General features: G+C 42.2%; 1 protein-coding gene across 7 annotated transcripts in view; it reads right to left on the reverse strand.

Annotated features, from left to right (window-relative positions):
• LOC130295116 (T-lymphocyte surface antigen Ly-9-like) overlaps window positions 1-17,103 on the reverse strand; it is a 34,277-nt gene continuing 17,174 nt past the window's right edge. For 5 of the 7 annotated variants that reach the window (XM_056545453.1, XM_056545450.1, XM_056545451.1 and 2 more), the window contains exons 2-4: window positions 14,723-15,049; window positions 11,447-11,734; window positions 9,849-10,208 (exon numbers count right to left, since the gene is read on the reverse strand). In XM_056545453.1, coding sequence (XP_056401428.1) covers window positions 10,066-10,208; window positions 11,447-11,734; window positions 14,723-14,957 — 666 coding nt within the window. In that variant the 5' untranslated portion in view covers window positions 14,958-15,049 and the 3' untranslated portion in view covers window positions 9,849-10,065. Of the gene's footprint in view, window positions 671-8,953; window positions 9,072-9,848; window positions 10,209-11,446; window positions 11,735-14,722; window positions 15,050-17,103 lie in introns of those variants that run through there. The other 2 variants (XR_008848705.1, XR_008848704.1) reach the window with 2 other exon arrangements.

Consider the following 17,103-nt stretch of genomic DNA (forward strand, 5'->3'; position numbering starts at 1 on the left):
TAAAACACCTGATTACCTCCTACAATCCATGTAATGAAACAGAAATTTCCAGCAATAATAAAATTCCTGGTTTATTCAAAATGTTACACTCCAAACGCATACATGAAAACAAACACTGTTATACTCTGACGCGTTTCGAGGTGTCCATCTTAACAATAGACCGTGATGACTGGACAGATATGCTCAGTTCCTGCAACAACAACCTGGTAGGAAACGTTATTTAGACACCTATCATGCACTGTCCTTGCTTTTATGGCTTCAATGGCTCTGACGGGTTCCCTTTAAACAATATACAACCTACATCTCTTCCTGTATATACGTGATGAGGAATGTTACTCGTATAAGAATTAGTATCCTCTACATGCTAAAGGCTAAGATTATCTTTGTGAAAGAACAAGTGTGGTTCCCATTTTTTATTTTATTTTTTTATGTTTCGAAAGGTCTGGTGTGTTTTGTTCTGGATAGAGAAATGTATAAGCCGAAAATGGAAACACTTGCATTCTTGATCCCTGTCTTTTTATAGTGCTTCTGACTTCCTAAGATTTGACCATTACATGCAGGGCTGCCATCAGACATTTTGGGGCCCCTCACACAGCTCAAGGCCTGGGCCCCCGACCTTCCAACCCCTCATGGCCGTCTCCTGGGCATGGCTGCTATCTTCCCCCATCATCTGTGAAAAAATGTTTTAAACACAGGACAAGAAAAACAAGAACCCGTGAGTTCAATGAGTAAGGAAGGAAAGAGGAAATAACATCATACTGTTATTGACTAAATTCTGTATACTACAGAGCTTAAAGGGTACTCCGCCCCTAGACATCTTATCCCCTATCGAAAGGATAGGGGATAAGATTTCAGATCGCGGGGGTCCCGTTGCTTGGGACCCCTGGGATCTCGGCTGCAGGACCCACCTGTTACGGCTTCCGGAAACGCTGGAGGCTTCGGCTCCCGACCACGAAGACGTGAGATCGTGACGTCAAGACTGGCCCCTCAATGCAAGTCTATGGGAGGGGGCGTGACAGCCGTCATGCCCCCTCCAATAGACTTGCATTGAGGGGGCAGGGCGTAATGTCACACATAGAATGCGGATGCTGCAGGGAGATCGCGGGGGTCCCAGCAGCGGGCCCACCATGATCAGACATCTTATCCTCTATCCTTTGGATAGGGGATAAAATGTTTTTGCCCAGAATTCCCCTTTAAAACAATAAAAGAGCACATACTTACCTCCATCGCTCCCCCACTGCTCCCGCAGTCACGTCTTCCGGTCCCAGCTTCATTCCTGTTCTGCCAGCTTTGATGTCCTGTTCTGCCAGCTTTGATGTCCTGCTTCCCCACCTAGCTCTGTGATTGGCTGAGCAGGGAGCAGGTCGTCATCAGAAGGCAGTTTAATGGGATCAAAGTGGGGACTGGAAGATGGCAGTTGCAGTACAGGTAGCAGCAGCAACCAGGTGCCTGGTGGTAGTAGTAGCAGCCAAGTCAGCAAGAAAAATGTCACTGTCCAGGGGTTGTTTGGTTTCATGGGATAGAAGGAAAAGGAAATCCAGCCTCCGGAGGTGCAAGTGCATTAAAACTTAATGTTTACTTTGTTCCATTAAGTTCAAATAGCATGGTGAAAGGGGAGTGGTGACATGTCACTTTAAAATCGGAGTGAAACGCAGACGTGTTTTTCGAGCATAAGCTCTTAGTCATGGCAATGACATTATCGTACTGAGGGGTTTATATACACAGTATAAATGACATGGCCCCATTTCAGATACACCCTCTGGTCTTTTTCAACCGGAGCTGGTGCTGAATAATTGCCCCATCACAAGACATTCTATAGAAAATAAAATAAAAATGAGAATTACTTGCCGCATGGTATGAGTGCACACTAAGTATGAATGCTCAGATAAATGCTTTGAGCCATGGAAAAGTAATACACTATTTCCCCTCTATAAGCGAGCATTCACACCTAAAAATGAGCATTAAGAGGTGGGGTTATTTTTCACAATGTGTGAACATACATGAATATTCACATGAGAAAGTGTTCGTGAACATTTATAAATGAAAAATACTAGTTGCATGTTAAAAATGCAGACCAGCCACGAATGTTCCAGGAAAGTAAATTATTAAAGGGGTACTCCGGCGCTAAGACATCTTATGCCCTAGCCAAAGGATAGGGGATAAGATGCCTGATCGCGGGGGATACGCCGTTGGGGACCCCCGTGATCTTGCACGCAGCACCCCGTTAGAATCAGTCCCCGGAGCAAGTTCGCTCTGGGTCTGATGATCACGGGGCCGGAGCATTGTGATGTCATGCTCCGCCCCCTCAATGCAAGCCTATGGGAGGGGGTGTGACAGCTGTCACGCCCCCTCCCATAGGCTTGCTTTGAGGGGGCGGAGCGTGATGTCACAATGTTCCGGGCCCTGTGGTCGCCAGTAATCAGACCCGGAGTGAACATGCTCAGGGGACTGATTATAACTGGGTGCTGCGTGCAAGATCACGGGGGTCCCCAACGGCGTATCCCCCGCGATCAGGCATCTTATCCTCTATCCTTTGGATAGGGGATAAGATGTCTTAGCGCCGGAGTACCCCTTTAATAATTAACCTTCCTGGAACATTGGTGGCTGGTGTGAATTTTTAACATGCGACTAGTATTTTTCATTTATAAATGTTCACGAACACTTTCTCATGTGAATATTCATGTATGTTACCACATTGTGAAAAATAACCCCACCTCTTAATGCAACTTTTTAGGTGTGAATGCTCGCTTATAGAGGTGAAATAGTGTATTACTTTTCCATGGCTCAAAGCGTTTATCTGAGCATTCATACTTAGTGTGCATTCATACCATGCGGCAAGTAATTCTCATTTTCATTTTATTTTCTATAGAATGTCATGTGATGGGGCAATTATTCAGCACCTGTTCCAGGAACATGATGTCAGTTCCTGTTGAAAAAGACCAGAGGGCGTATCTGAAATGGGGCCATGTAATTTATAATGTGTATATAAACCCCTCAGTACGATAATGTCATTGCCATGACTAAGAGCTTATGTTCGAAACGCGTCTGATTTTCACTCTGATTTTAGAGTGACATGTCACCACTCCCATTTCACCATGCTATTTGATTTTAATGGAACGAAGTAAAAGTTAAGTTTTATTGCACTTGCACCTGGATTTCCTTATACTTCTATCCTCTGAAACCAAACAACCCCTGGACAGTGACATTTTTTTTTTGCTGACGTGTCTGCTACTACTACCACCAGGCACCTGGCTGCTGCTGCTACCTGTACTGGTTCTGCCACCAACATTCTTACTGGCAGAGGACATGGCAAAGGTGTTCTGGCCTCTACCCTGTCCAACAATTCCTTTACAAGACATATATATTGGTTTTTGGTAATTTGTCACTTACCTACTAGGTAATGATCACTCCCAAGAGGAGAAATGTGTACTCATGTTAAACACAGCTAGAAAATGTTATGTATTTGTTAGTTTTTTTTATATATTTTTTTTAATCCCAGAAAATACGTTACTTGTCCTTAGACGGCTATTCTGTTTTCACTCTCTAACATTTTTTTTATGTGTTGTTAGTTAAACAGAGGTACAAATGCTGTATGTTCAAATAAACCCCAAAAATACACGTAACTTGGCCTAAAATGTGTATTTCACGTTTACAACACTTTTAATTCATATTTATTTAAAAAGACAGGTTTTCTAGGATAAGTAGCTCATTCTTAGCTTTCTCTCTCTAAAATGGAGGTGAAAATGCAGTGCATGGAACTTTATTAGCCTCTTAAAACCACCCTATTCTGTGTTCTGTTTGCCTGGGAGCACTATGGCACATGATTGGATAACCTGGGGTCATATGATCTTGCTGATAGCTGCAAAGTAAGTTGGGCTACCTTGATGTCATCTCAGTGTTTCCAGTATTTCCTACTTTTATGTAGGTGTCAAAATACCATGTGTTCCTCATCCCCTCTGCTATTCTTGTTAGCGCGTGCCGAACCTACAAATGTCATTACAAAGTTTTGTACCTGTACCCCAAGTGTTATTATCCTGTACCCCAAGTGTTATCATCCTGTACCCCAAGTGTTATCATCCTGTACCCCAAGTGTTATTATCCTGTACCCCAAGTGTTATCATCCTGTACCCCATGTGTCATCATTCTGTACCCCAAGTGTCATTATCCTGTACCCCAAGTGTCATCATCCTGTACCCCAAATGTGATCATCCTGTACCCCAAGTGTTATCATCCTGTACCCCAAGTGTTATCATCCTGTACCCCAAGTGTTATTATCCTGTACCCCAAGTGTCATTATCCTGTACCCCAAGTGTTATCATCCTGTACCCCAAGTGTTAACATTCTGTACCCCAAGTGTTATCATCCTGTACCCCAAGTATCATTATCCTGTACCCCAAGTGTTATCATCTTGTACCCCAAGTGTTAACATTCTGTACCCCAAGTGTTATCATCCTGTACCCCAAGTGTCATTATCCTGTACCCCAAGTGTTATCATCCTGTACCCCAAGTGTGATCATCCTGTACCCCAAGTGTTATCATCCTGTAACCCAAGTGTTATTATCCTGTACCCCAAGTGTTATTATCCTGTACCCCAAGTGTTATCATCCTGTACCCCAAGTGTCATTATCCTGTACCCCAAGTGTTCTCATCCTGTATTCCAAGTGTTATTATCCTGTACCCCAAGTGTTATTATCCTGAACCCCAAGTGTCATCATCCTGTACCCCAAGTGTCATCATCCTGTACCCCAAGTGTCATCATCCTGTACCCCAAGTGTTATCATCCTGTACCCCAAGTGTGATCTTCCTGTACCCCAAGTGTTATCATCCTGTACCCCAAGTGTCATCATCCTGTACCCCAAGTGTCATCATCCTGTACCCCAAGTGTCATTATCCTGTACCCCAAGTGTTATCATCCTGTACCCCAAGTGTTATCATCCTGTACCCAAGTGTTAACATCCTGTACTCCAAGTGTTATCATCCTGTACCCCAAGTGCTATCATCCTGTGCCCCAAGTGTTATCATCCTGTACCCCAAGTGTTATCATCCTGTACCCCAAGTGTTATCATCCTGTACCCCAAGTGTTATTATCCTGTATCCCAAGTGTTATCATCCTGTACCCCAAGTGTTATCATCCTGTACCCCAAGTGTTATCATCCTGTATCCCAAGTGTTATCATCCTGTACCCCAAGTGTTATCATCCTGTTCCCCAAGTGTTATCATCCTGTACCCCCAGTGTTATTATCCTGTACCCCAAGTGTTATCATCCTGTACCCCAAGTGTTATCATCCTGTACCCCAAGTGTTATCATCCTGTACCCCTGCGCTTTGCTCCCCCCCCCCCCCTCCCCGCGATCTAAAACCTGTATGACATACTCCACTGGAAAACATCTTTTTATTTTTAATCAACTGGTGCCAGAAAGTTAAGCAGATTTGTAAATGACTTCTATTTAAAAATCTTAATCCTTTCAGTACTTATCAGCTGCTGTATACTACAGAGGAAGTTCTTTTCTTTTTGAATTTCCTTTCTGTCTGACCACAGTGCTCTCTGCTGACACCTCTGTCAATGTAAGGAACTGTGTAGAGCAGCATAGGTTTTCTATAGGAATTTGCTCCTAATCTAGACAGTTCCTGACATGGACAGAGGTGGCAGCAGGCAGAGAGCACTTTGGTCAGATAGAAAAGAAATTCAAAAAGAAAATAACTTCCTGTGGATCATACAGCAGCCAAAAAGTACTGGAAGTGTTAAGATTTTTAAATAGAAGTAATTTACAAATCTTTTTAACTTTCTGGCACCAGTTAATTTTAAAAAAATAAAAAAAATGTTTTCCACTGTAGTACCACTTTAAATAATCTCTGTGGAGAGAGCTCCATCTAGTGGTGGCTGCAGAGAATTGCTATGGCTCTTTGTCTTGAAGCCGGAGGAATGCTGGGCCCCCATAGTAGTGGCGTCACTAAGTTGTATAAGTAATTGAATATGATAAGTTAGGGGGGGGGGGGGGCAAGAGAAAGTCTGTCTGTGACGCTTCACTGATACTATTCAATTAATTTTGATTCTGGGCAGATCTTGTTCTATGATGGGAGATAACAAAGGATTAGTAGAAAAGTTATATTCTTGTGTTAAAGGGGTACTCCGCCCCTAGACACCTTATCTAAAGGATAGGGGATAAGATGTCTGATCATGGGGACCCCGCTATCTCTGTGCAGCACAAAGGGTTCTTTTAGAACCCTGGTTGCGGGTGGCGGGGGGGTCGTTACGTCACGGCCACGCCCCTTGTGATGTCACACCACACCCCTTCAATGCAAGTCTATGGGAGGGGGCGTGGCCACGCCCCCTCCCATAGACTTGCATTGAGGGGGTTGTGGTGTAACTTCACGAGGGGCGTGGCCGTGATGTCACGACCCCCCCCCGCCCACAAAATGTTCCGAAGGCTGGGGCAGCGGAGTACGTCTTTAAGGGCAGTGTTTCCCAATCAGGGTGCCCTCAGCTGCTGCGAAACTACAACTCCCAGCATGAAGTACAAGAAAATATAAAGAGGTTTTCATAATGACAGTGCCTCTTTAACCCCTTAAGGACGCAGGACGTAAATGTACGTCCTGGTGAGGTGGTACTTAACGCACCAGGACGTACATTTGCGTCCTAAGCATAACCGCGGGCATCGGAGCGATGCCCGTGTCATGCGCGGCTGATCCCGGCTGCTGATCGCAGCCAGGGACCCGCCGGCAATGGCCGACGCCCGCGATCTCGCGGGCGTCCGCCATTAACCCCTCAGGTGCCGGGATCAATACAGATCCCGGCATCTGCGGGAGTTCGCGATTTAAATGAACGATCGGATCGCCCGCAGCGCTGCTGCGGGGATCCGATCATTCAGAACGCCGCACGGAGGTCCCCTCTCCTTCCTCCGTGCGGCTCCCGGCGTCTCCTGCTCTGGTCTGTGATCGAGCAGACCAGAGCAGAAGATGACCGATAATACTGATCTGTTCTATGTCCTATACATAGAACAGATCAGTATTAGCAATCATGGTATTGCTATGAATAGTCCCCTATGGGTACTATTCAAGTGTAAAAAAAAATGTAAAAAAATGTAAAAGTAAAAAAAAAGTGAAAAATCCCCTCCCCCAATAAAAAAGTAAAACGTCCGTTTTTTCCTATTTTACCCCCAAAAAGCGTAAAAAACATTTTTTATAGACATATTTGGTATCGCCGCGTGCGTAAATGTCCGAACTATTAAAATAAAATGTTAATGATCCCGTACGGTGAACGGCGTGAACGAAAAAAAATTCCTACTTTTTTAATACATTTTATTAAAAAAAAATTATAAAAAGTGTATTAAAATGCAAATGTGGTATCAAAAAAAAGTACAGATCATGGCGCAAAAAATGAGCCCCCATACCGCCACTTATACGGAAAAATAAAAAAGTTAGAGGTCATCAAAATAAAGGGATTATAAACGTACTAATTTGGTTAAAAAGTTTGTGATTTTTTTTAAGCGCAACAAGAATATAAAAGTATGTAATAATGGGTATCATTTTAATCGTATTGACCCTCAGAATAAAGAACACATGTCATTTTTACCATAAATTGTACGGCGTGAAAACAAAACCTTCCAAAATTAGCAAAATTGCGTTTTTCGTTTTAATTTCCCCACAAAAATAGTGTTTTTTGGTTGCGCCATACATTTTATGATATAATGAGTTATGTCATTACAAAGGACAACTGGTCACGCAAAAAATAATCCCTCATACTAGTCTGTGGATGAAAATATAAAAGAGTTATGATTTTTAGAAGGCGAGGAGGAAAAAATGAAAACGTAAAAATTAAATTGTCTGAGTCCTTAAGGGGTTAAAGGGGTACTCCTGTGGAAAACTTTTTTTCTTTTTTTTTTTAAATCAACTGGTGCCAGAAAGATAAACAGATTTGTAAATCACTTCTATTAAAAAATCTTAATCCTTCCAGTACTTATCAGCTGCTGTATACTACAGAGAAATCCAAAAATGAAATGCATTTCCTCTGATGTCATGACCACAGTGCTCTCTGCTGACCTCTGCTGTCCATTTTAGGAACTGTCCAGAGCAGCATATGTTTGCTATGGGGAATTTTCTCCTGCTCTGGACAGTTCTTAAAATGGACAGAGATGTCAGCAGAGAGCACTGTGGTCATGACATCAGAGGAAATGCATTTCTTTTTTGGATTTCTCTTTAGTATACAGCCCCTAAAAAGTACAGGAAGGATGAAGATTTTTTAATAGAAGTGATTTACAAATCTGTTTATCTTTCTGGCACCAGTTGAAAAAAATAAAATATATATATTTTTTACGCCAGCTAGATACACTTGAAGGGCTCTTCTCGTCTTCTTGAGTATAACACATTATTATGATCACATTATTTATTTTCCGTAAAATAGTTATATTAACTGAAAAAAATTGAACAATAACAAATGACATATTTTCTCGAAACTCAAAGTGTCACATGAGAGAAGGAAGTCACATGGCAACCAAAGTGTGACATTGGAAAACACGTCAAGGTCATAGGAAGTTGCATTTAGTGGGTTGTTCTAGATCAGTGTTTCGCAACCAGGGTGCCTCCAGCTGTTGCAAAACTACAACTCCCAGCATGCCCGGACAGCCGAAGGCTGTCCGTGCATGCTGGGAGTTGTAGATTTGCAACAGCTGGAGGCACCCTGGTTGGGAAACGCTTTTTTAGATATTACCATGTCTATGAGCATCTTACTAGTTTTGTTCACGAATATTCAAAATGATAATTTTCACTGCACTTTGCGATTTTGCGATTATTTAGAATGTAGATATATATTTGTAATGACAACTACAGTGGTCCCTCAACATACGATGGTAATTCGTTCCAAATGAACCATCGTTACTTGAATCCATCGTATGTTGAGGGATCCGTGCTATAATAATATAGAAAGTTATACTCACTTGTCCCCGCCGCTCCGGACCGTCACCGCTGCCCTGGATGGTCACTCCGCATTGCCGTCATCACGTCCCCGGGCATCCCTGCCGCTGCCCTGGAACGTCGCTCTCCATCGCCGTCATCACGTCGCTGCGCATGCCGCTCCTATTGGATGACGTGATGATGAAAAGGAGAGTGACGGCCATGTAGTGGAGCATGAAGAGGATGGTTCAGAACGTCGGGGAGAGGTGAGTGACACAAACCGGAGCACACGGGGCACCGTAAACGGCTATCCAGTGGCAGCTGAAGCAGTCTGCGCTGCCAGTTAGCCGTTTATGCGATGGCCCCGACATACAAAAGCATCGTATGTTGATGCTGCCTTCAACATATGGTGGCCATCGTAGGTCCGGGCCATCGTAGGTCGGGGATCACTATATTGTTTTTTTTTTTTTTTGAGAATATGCAAATATTCGCGAATACCGGCACTTCCAGTCAGAGGGACTGATCACTGATCCCTCCCTTCTTTTGGGTGAAAGACATAATCGCGCATTTGCACTATGAGAATTTCATTACGAATTTTCATATGAAAAAAAAAGAACATAGTGAATTCTGTGAATGTACGAGGAATATTTGTCGAAATATCGCAAATTCGAATATGGCCTATGATGCTCATCACTACATCTTACGGGAGACCTACCAGAAGAAAACGTATACATTCTTATATACTAAGAAGGTGAATGTCCAGCGCCAACTCGTGGAAAAGAACTTCTTAATTCCGTTGCCATAGGAAACATCACATGGACTCAAGAAATGTGACGCGTTTCAGGCCGCAGGGCCTCAGTCATGGTATGACTAAGGCCCCACGGGCCGAAACGCGTCGCGTTACTTCAGTCCATGTGATGTTTCCTACGGCCACTAAATTAAGAAGTTCTTTTCCACGAGTTGGCGCTGGACATTCACCTTCTTTTTATATTATGTGGATGAGTCCAAGTCCAGTCCGGGCGCCTGTGCAGGGGTGAGGCTGGATTACTCTGTTTTTCATTCTTATATACATAAAAGCTCTATCCAAAAAGGAGTCCGACTTCAGAAGCTCAGAAAGCGACCTGTGTTATCCATTACTTCTGTTCTTCTAAATCCAAGGCCGACACTTGCAGATCCTTCACCCGTTGTTACCTACAGATGCCACAACCTCTGTTTTCATGTGATGGATAAAAATAAAGCCAGCGATGGTCAACATGCAAGCGGCCAGCATTATCCGTATTGTGTTCTGGGCCGTGTAATCTTCTGGTTTCTGTTGTCTTTCTGAAAATGTAAAATAACACACAAAAAATTGGTGGACAAGAGGACATTACCCTACGTACCTCCAGATGGGCACTGGTTTCAGAATCCACTTAGCACTTTACCCTTGTTTTCTGGGGTTAATTAATAGTGTTGCTCGCGAATATTCGCAATACGAATTTTATTCGCGAATATCGTATATTCGCGAATTCGCGAATATAGCGCTATATATTCGTAATTACGAATATTCGTATTTTTTTTTTTTTCACAGTACACATCGCAGTGATCACCCCTCTCTGCTTCCAGCTTGTGTGGTGTAAGAAGGCTCTAATACTACTGTGTGAGACTGGTGTGCGAATTTTCGCATATGCGTATTTTTGCTTATGCTAATTTTGTATATGCTAATTTTCGCATATGTTATTTTCGCATACGCGAAGTTTCGCATATGCGAAAATAAAATGAGAATATTACGAATATGCGAATATATGACGAATATTTGTCCATATATTCGCGAATATTCGCGAATTTGAATATGGCCTATGCCGCTCAACACTATTAATTAAGTGCAAAAATTTGGCGCAGTGTGTTTTTTGCGCCTTTTCATTTTTGCACATTCTTTTCCTTGGCGGCAGTATGTGTGTTTTCAGTCGGGTTTTTGCAGTGGTCAGGAATTTATGAAAATGCAATTTAAAAAAGTGGCATAGAAAAAACACATTGTAAAAAAATAGTTGAAATGACTCAGATCACCTTGTTATTGAAATGTATATATATTTATTTCCTATAAAAAAATTTTTACTGAAAAAAATAACTAAATAACTAAAATTTGGAAAAAAAATTTCAATATGGTTAGGTTGGACATGTTTAAAAGTCTGGATATTTGGTATAATTAAAGGGGTACTCTGCTGCTCAGCGTTTGGAACAAACGCTGGAGCCGACGCAGGGTGCTTGTGATGTTATAGCCCCGCCCCCTCATGACATCCCGCCCCACCCCCTCAATGCAAGTCTATGGGAGGGGGGCGTGACAGCTTTCACGCACCCTCCCATAGATTTTCATTGAGGGGGCAGTGCTATGACAGCATGAGGGAGCAGGGCTGTGACATCGCGAGCTCTCGGCGCTGGCTCCAGCATTTGGAACAGTTTGTTCCAAGTGCTGATCAGCAGGGAACCCCTTTAACACTAAACTATCAAGAAGAGACATTACAACTCTATGTTGTATATAAATATAATTATTGTATAATAATTTATATTAATAGTAATCATACCTAGGCTGGAACTGTACAGTATATCCGTACCCTTCTTACAGTATTCCCAGGGGGTGACCGATTTGGAGGTTCTAGTGCCGGAGATCCATGCTGCACATGTGTAGATGACTTCTGGATCAGGGTTCAGTACATGTACAACATTACCGCTCCCATTTATGTCGTTATCTTTTGAGCTTTCCCAGGTAATGTTCACGTCGGACCCCCTCACGGTACAGCTGAAGGTCACACTACACGTCCCATTATTGGAAACCTCATATTCAATCTCTATATAATCCTTTGATAACATCCCTGTGGAGATATATGAAAATGAAACCTATGAATCAAAGTCCTTTTCTTTCATGATATCTTAGATCATCATGTATTCAACTATCAGATCCATATTTTTTTATGATTTAATCCAAATGACAGCTCAGAGTCAGCTGAAGGAAGTTATGGTAGATACATATGACCTATAATGTCATCTGAACAATATATTGGGTAAGATAAACAGATGTTACTTAACAGTTATGATACTTTAGATGTTACCATGATAATGAGAAGTTTTCAGATGACGTCATTCTATGTGAACACATTGCCCTCTAGTGACATAACACAGGGAATGCACGCCCTCTAGTGACATAACACAGGGAATGCAAGCCCTGTAATACTAGCTGAGTACACAGTGTTTGTCTGATGTTCTACCTGAGCCATTTGAGGAACAGCGATGCAGTCTTTACATTTCATTGGAGTCATATTCACACCTTAAAATAATCAATGAATAATTTAATAATTACTTCAGTTTAATTCCAGAAACTACAGCGGCTACAGTCATGGCCGTAAATGTTGGTACCCCGGAAATTTTTATCACACCAAAGTCCCAAAATTTGCTGGACAAAATTATTGGCACCCTTAACTTAATATTTGGTTGCACACCCTTTGGAAAAAATAACTGAAATCAGTCACTTCCTATAACCATCAATAAGCTTCTTACACCTCTCAGCCGGAATGTTGGACCACTCTTCCTATAACCATCAATAAGCTTCTTACACCTCTCAGCCGGAATGTTGGACCACTCTGCCTATAACCATCAATAAGCTTCTTACACCTCTCAGCCGGAATTCTGGACCACTCTTCCTTTACAAACTGCTCCAGGTCTCTCTTATTGGAAGGCGCCTTTTCCCAACAGCAATTTTAAGATCGCTCCACAGGTGATCAATGGGATTTAGATCTGGACTCATTGCTGCCACTTCAGAATTCTCCAGCACTTTGTTGTCATCCATTTCTGGGGGCTTTCTGATGTATCTTGGGGGTCATTGTCCTGCTGGAGGACCGAAAATCTCAGATGCAAACCCAGCTTTCTGACACTGGGCTGTACAGTGCGACCCAAAATCCATTGGTAATCCTCAGATTTCATGATATCTTGTACACATTCAAGGCACCCAGTGTCAGAGGCAACAAAACAGCCCAAAACATCATTGACCTCCACCATATTTCACTGTAGGTACTGTGTTCTTTTCTTTGTAGGCCTCATTCCGTTTTCGGTAAACAGTAGAATGATGTGCTTTACCAAAAAGCCCTATCTTGGTCTCATCTGTCCACAAGACGTTTTCCCTGAAGGATTTTGGTTACTCAAGTTCATTTTAGCAAAATGTAGTCTTGCTTTTTTATGTCTCTGTGTCAGCAGTGGCGTCCTCCTGAGTCTCCTGCCATAGCGTTTAATTTAATTTAACCTCTGAAGGACGTAGGGCGTACCTGTACGCCCTACACCCGTTCCCGGTGTTTAAAGCAGGGTCACGCTGTGACCCCGCATCACACCGGGTCGGTCCCGGCTGCAAGTCATATACGGGACCCTGGGCTAAGAGTGCGCGGCATCGATCATTGTGCCACGCGCTGTTAACCCTTCAGACGCGGCGATCAAAGTTGACTGCCGCATCTGAAAGTGAAAGTAAATGCTTCCCGGCAGCTCAGTCGGGCTGATCAGGACATCACAATAAAATCGCGATGTCCCGATCAGCTAGGACACAAGTGGAGGTCCGGTCGGGGTTTGAGCTTGAGCAATCGAGCCCCTATCTCACTGATCCGTGCAAAGCTATGGCTTTGCAGGGATCAGCATAGGAGATCAGTGTGTCCCTATGGGAGTTATAGCACTGCAAAAAAAAAGTGAAAACAAAGGTCATTTAACCCCTTCCCTAATAAAAGTTTGAATCACCCCCCTTTTCCCATAAAAAAAAGAACTGTGTAAATAAAAATAAACATACGTGGTATCGCCGTGTGCGTAAATGTCCAAACTATAAAAATATATCGATAATTAAATCGCACGGTCAATGGCGTATGCGCAAAAAAATTCCGAATTCCAAAATAGCGTATTTTTGGTCGTTTTTTCCGTTTCGCTGTTGATTTTTGGGTAAAATCACTAATGTCACTGCAAAGTAGAATTGGTGGCGCAAAAAATAAGCCATCATATGGAATTTTATGTGCAAAATTGAAAGCGTTATGATTTTTAGAAGGTGATGAGGAAAAAATGAAAATGCAAAAAAGGAAAAACCCTGCGTCCTTAAGGGGTTAAATGTCGATGGATAGTTCATGCTGACACTGATGCTCCCTGAGCCTACAGGACAGCTTCAGTATCTTTGGAACTTGTTTGGGGCTGCTTATTCATCATCCGGACTATCCTGCGTTGACACCTTTCATAAATTTTTCTCTTCTGTCCACGCCCAGGGAGATTAGCTACAGTGCCATGGGTTGCAAACTTCTTGATAATGTTGCGCACTGTGGACAAAGGCAAATCTAGATCTCTGGAGATGGACTTGTAACCTTGAGATTGTTGATATTTTTCCACAATTTTGGTTCTCAAGTCCTCAGACAGTTCTTTTCTCCCCTTTCTGTTGTCCATGCTTAGTGTGGCACACACAGACCCACAATGCAAAGGCTAAGTGCTCATCTCTCCTTTTTATCTGCTTTCAGGTGTGATTTTTATATTGCCCACACCTGTTACTTGCCCCAGGTGAGTAGGAACATCACATGATTGAAACAATCTTATTTTTTTCATTAATTTTGTCCAGCCCATTTTTGGAGTTTGGTGACATTATGTCCAATTTGCTTTTTTTCCTCCCTTTTTTAGTTTAATTCCAATACAAACAAAGGGAATAAACATGTGTTTATACTTCATTTTCTTGAAAAATTTCGGGGGTGCCAACATTTATGGCCATGACTGTAGATCAGTAAAGATGGCATTCTATTGTACATATCCACATACAATCCATATGATGACACGGTGTAAATGGACATTCATCTTACCGTAAACCCTGACATCATAGATCATTGCGCAGAGCTCTGCTTCTCCTGACATATTTTTCAGGGTGCTCCCTATATAAGTTCCTTGGTCTTTTCTGGCCAAGTTTTTCATAAGCAACGATCCGTCCTCCATGCTGAACACTTTCCCTTTGTATCGGTTGTCTCGGATTTTTATATTTTTTCCAGATTCCGAAGTGGCAAAATGATTCCCGGAGACGAACCAAGTGATGTCTCCCATAACTCCAGCGGGATCCACCTGAAATATGACATCGCTGCCTTCATCGCCAGCAACATGACTTCTCCCTCCGCAGGATCTTTCACATAATAGACCTGATGGTTCAATGAAATAGGTTAAAATGCAGCATACAGTCACATAACAGGTCAGATTTTAGGTGGTATAAAAAAATAATTACAAATAATAACCTTATCAATGTTTGCATAGTTACATAGTTTGTAAAGTTGAAAAAAGACAAGATATAAATAAAGTAAATGGTGATGCAGACCTCAATATATATATATATATATATATATATATATATATATATATATATATATATATATAGGGGAATATGCAAATCAGCTCATTACATCACCTTTTCAGGCGATGTTTCCTGGTATCAGCTTAGCTCCAGTTACGGAATATAAAAAGCTAATCGGGATTAATGCCAAGCCAGAACTCTCTCTCCAGAAGGAAAGAGCACCCATCTGCAGACAGCTGTTTCGGGGTACTTGCCCCCTGTCAGTACAGAGCAGGGTAATCTGGCTTGGCTGAGATGAGGGGCCAACTAAGCTGATACCAGGGAACATCGCCTGAAAAGGTTATGTAATGAGTTGATTTGCATATTCCCCTACCCAGAATGCCTGCAGAGTGCTTAGTGGCCCTTGAAAGCTCCGTCACATCAGGAGTGGTGAACTCTCCCTGAGTTAAATACTCATCCCGTTTAGTGTATATATATATATATATATATATAGAAAGTTCATAAAAAGCAGCACATCCAGATAAGTGGAATGGGTGCAAGCCTGTTGAACCTCGGTGCTCCGGTTCTTATTAAATATGCAATGGATAAAGGCAGCACACCACGATGATATAATCCAAAACTGTGAATTTATTCCATGATGTATAAAACAACGTTTTAGTCTGTTAAAATTCTATAAATATCATGTGTAAATATGGATATGGATTTGGGGTATAAATTTATAGGCACAAAATAAATATCATATTTAGAACAATAAGAACAATAAAAGGATATAAAGACTAATGTGTGTATAGCAAATGGATAAAATAAAATGCAATACAGTACATTAGAATAAACAAATAGAATAAATTAAAATAACAATAAAACGTATATAATAAAATGGATATCTGCTGAAGGTGGTAGAAACCATGTTTACACCACCTGCACCAGATATCCATTTTATTATATACATTTTATTGTTATTTTAATTTATTCTATTTGTTTATTCTAATGTACTGTATTGCATTTTATTTTATCCATTTGTTGTACTCACATTAGTCTTTATATCCTTTTATTGTTCTTATTGTTCTAAATATGATATTTATTTTGTGCCTATATATTTATACCCCAAATCCATATCCATATTTACACATGGTATTAATAGAATTTGAACAGACTAGTTGTATAATTATTACTATTATTACTGATCATTATCAATATTATGTCTTACTTTATTTTCTGTAATTTCTGATTCACTGTCAATCCAGTCTGTTGTTTATAACAAACCCAAAATGGCTACCAATTAAAACACAGAGACAATATAAACCTCAAAACAATATGGGGTACTCTATGCAGAGCCACTGAAGAAGGGGTCTCCCCGAAATGCGTTTGGCTTATACCTCCTATCCACAGACCACCTAACCAAGTTTTCAACTCTCATCCACTTTTACCATATTCACAACAGCTGGAATTCTCTGCAAACGGGACCACTGTTCGGGCGCGCGCACCTGGCCACAAGGACGCCGCCCAGGACCACCACCGCTTACCTGCATCCAATCACCGCACCAACACCGCTGCATACCATCCTATGGCCGGACGCACCCCGTGTCATCTCAGGAGGATACCGGGAATTTACTTATCGCACGGACGTGAACACCGAGCCGGCTGCCCAGCCGTGCCAGCCCGCAGAACGGAACCCCAGCTGCAACAGGGCTACCATCCCGGGAACTCGCAGACCAGCAGTGCGGTGAGGGGTGCAGAGCACCAAACATTCAGATACTGTATCTAATGTGGACTACACCTATATGGATTAGTATCAGAAGAAGCGCACTCTGCGTGAAATTTCAGGTAATTGCCTCTGAGCGCCCACATCTCTGCAGCCACGGTCCACCGGCGTCTCTGAGTAGGAGCATTGAGTCGTTAACCTGA

The sequence above is a fragment of the Hyla sarda genome, chromosome 11, assembly GCF_029499605.1.
Source record: "Hyla sarda isolate aHylSar1 chromosome 11, aHylSar1.hap1, whole genome shotgun sequence".
NCBI lineage: Eukaryota > Metazoa > Chordata > Amphibia > Anura > Hylidae > Hyla > Hyla sarda.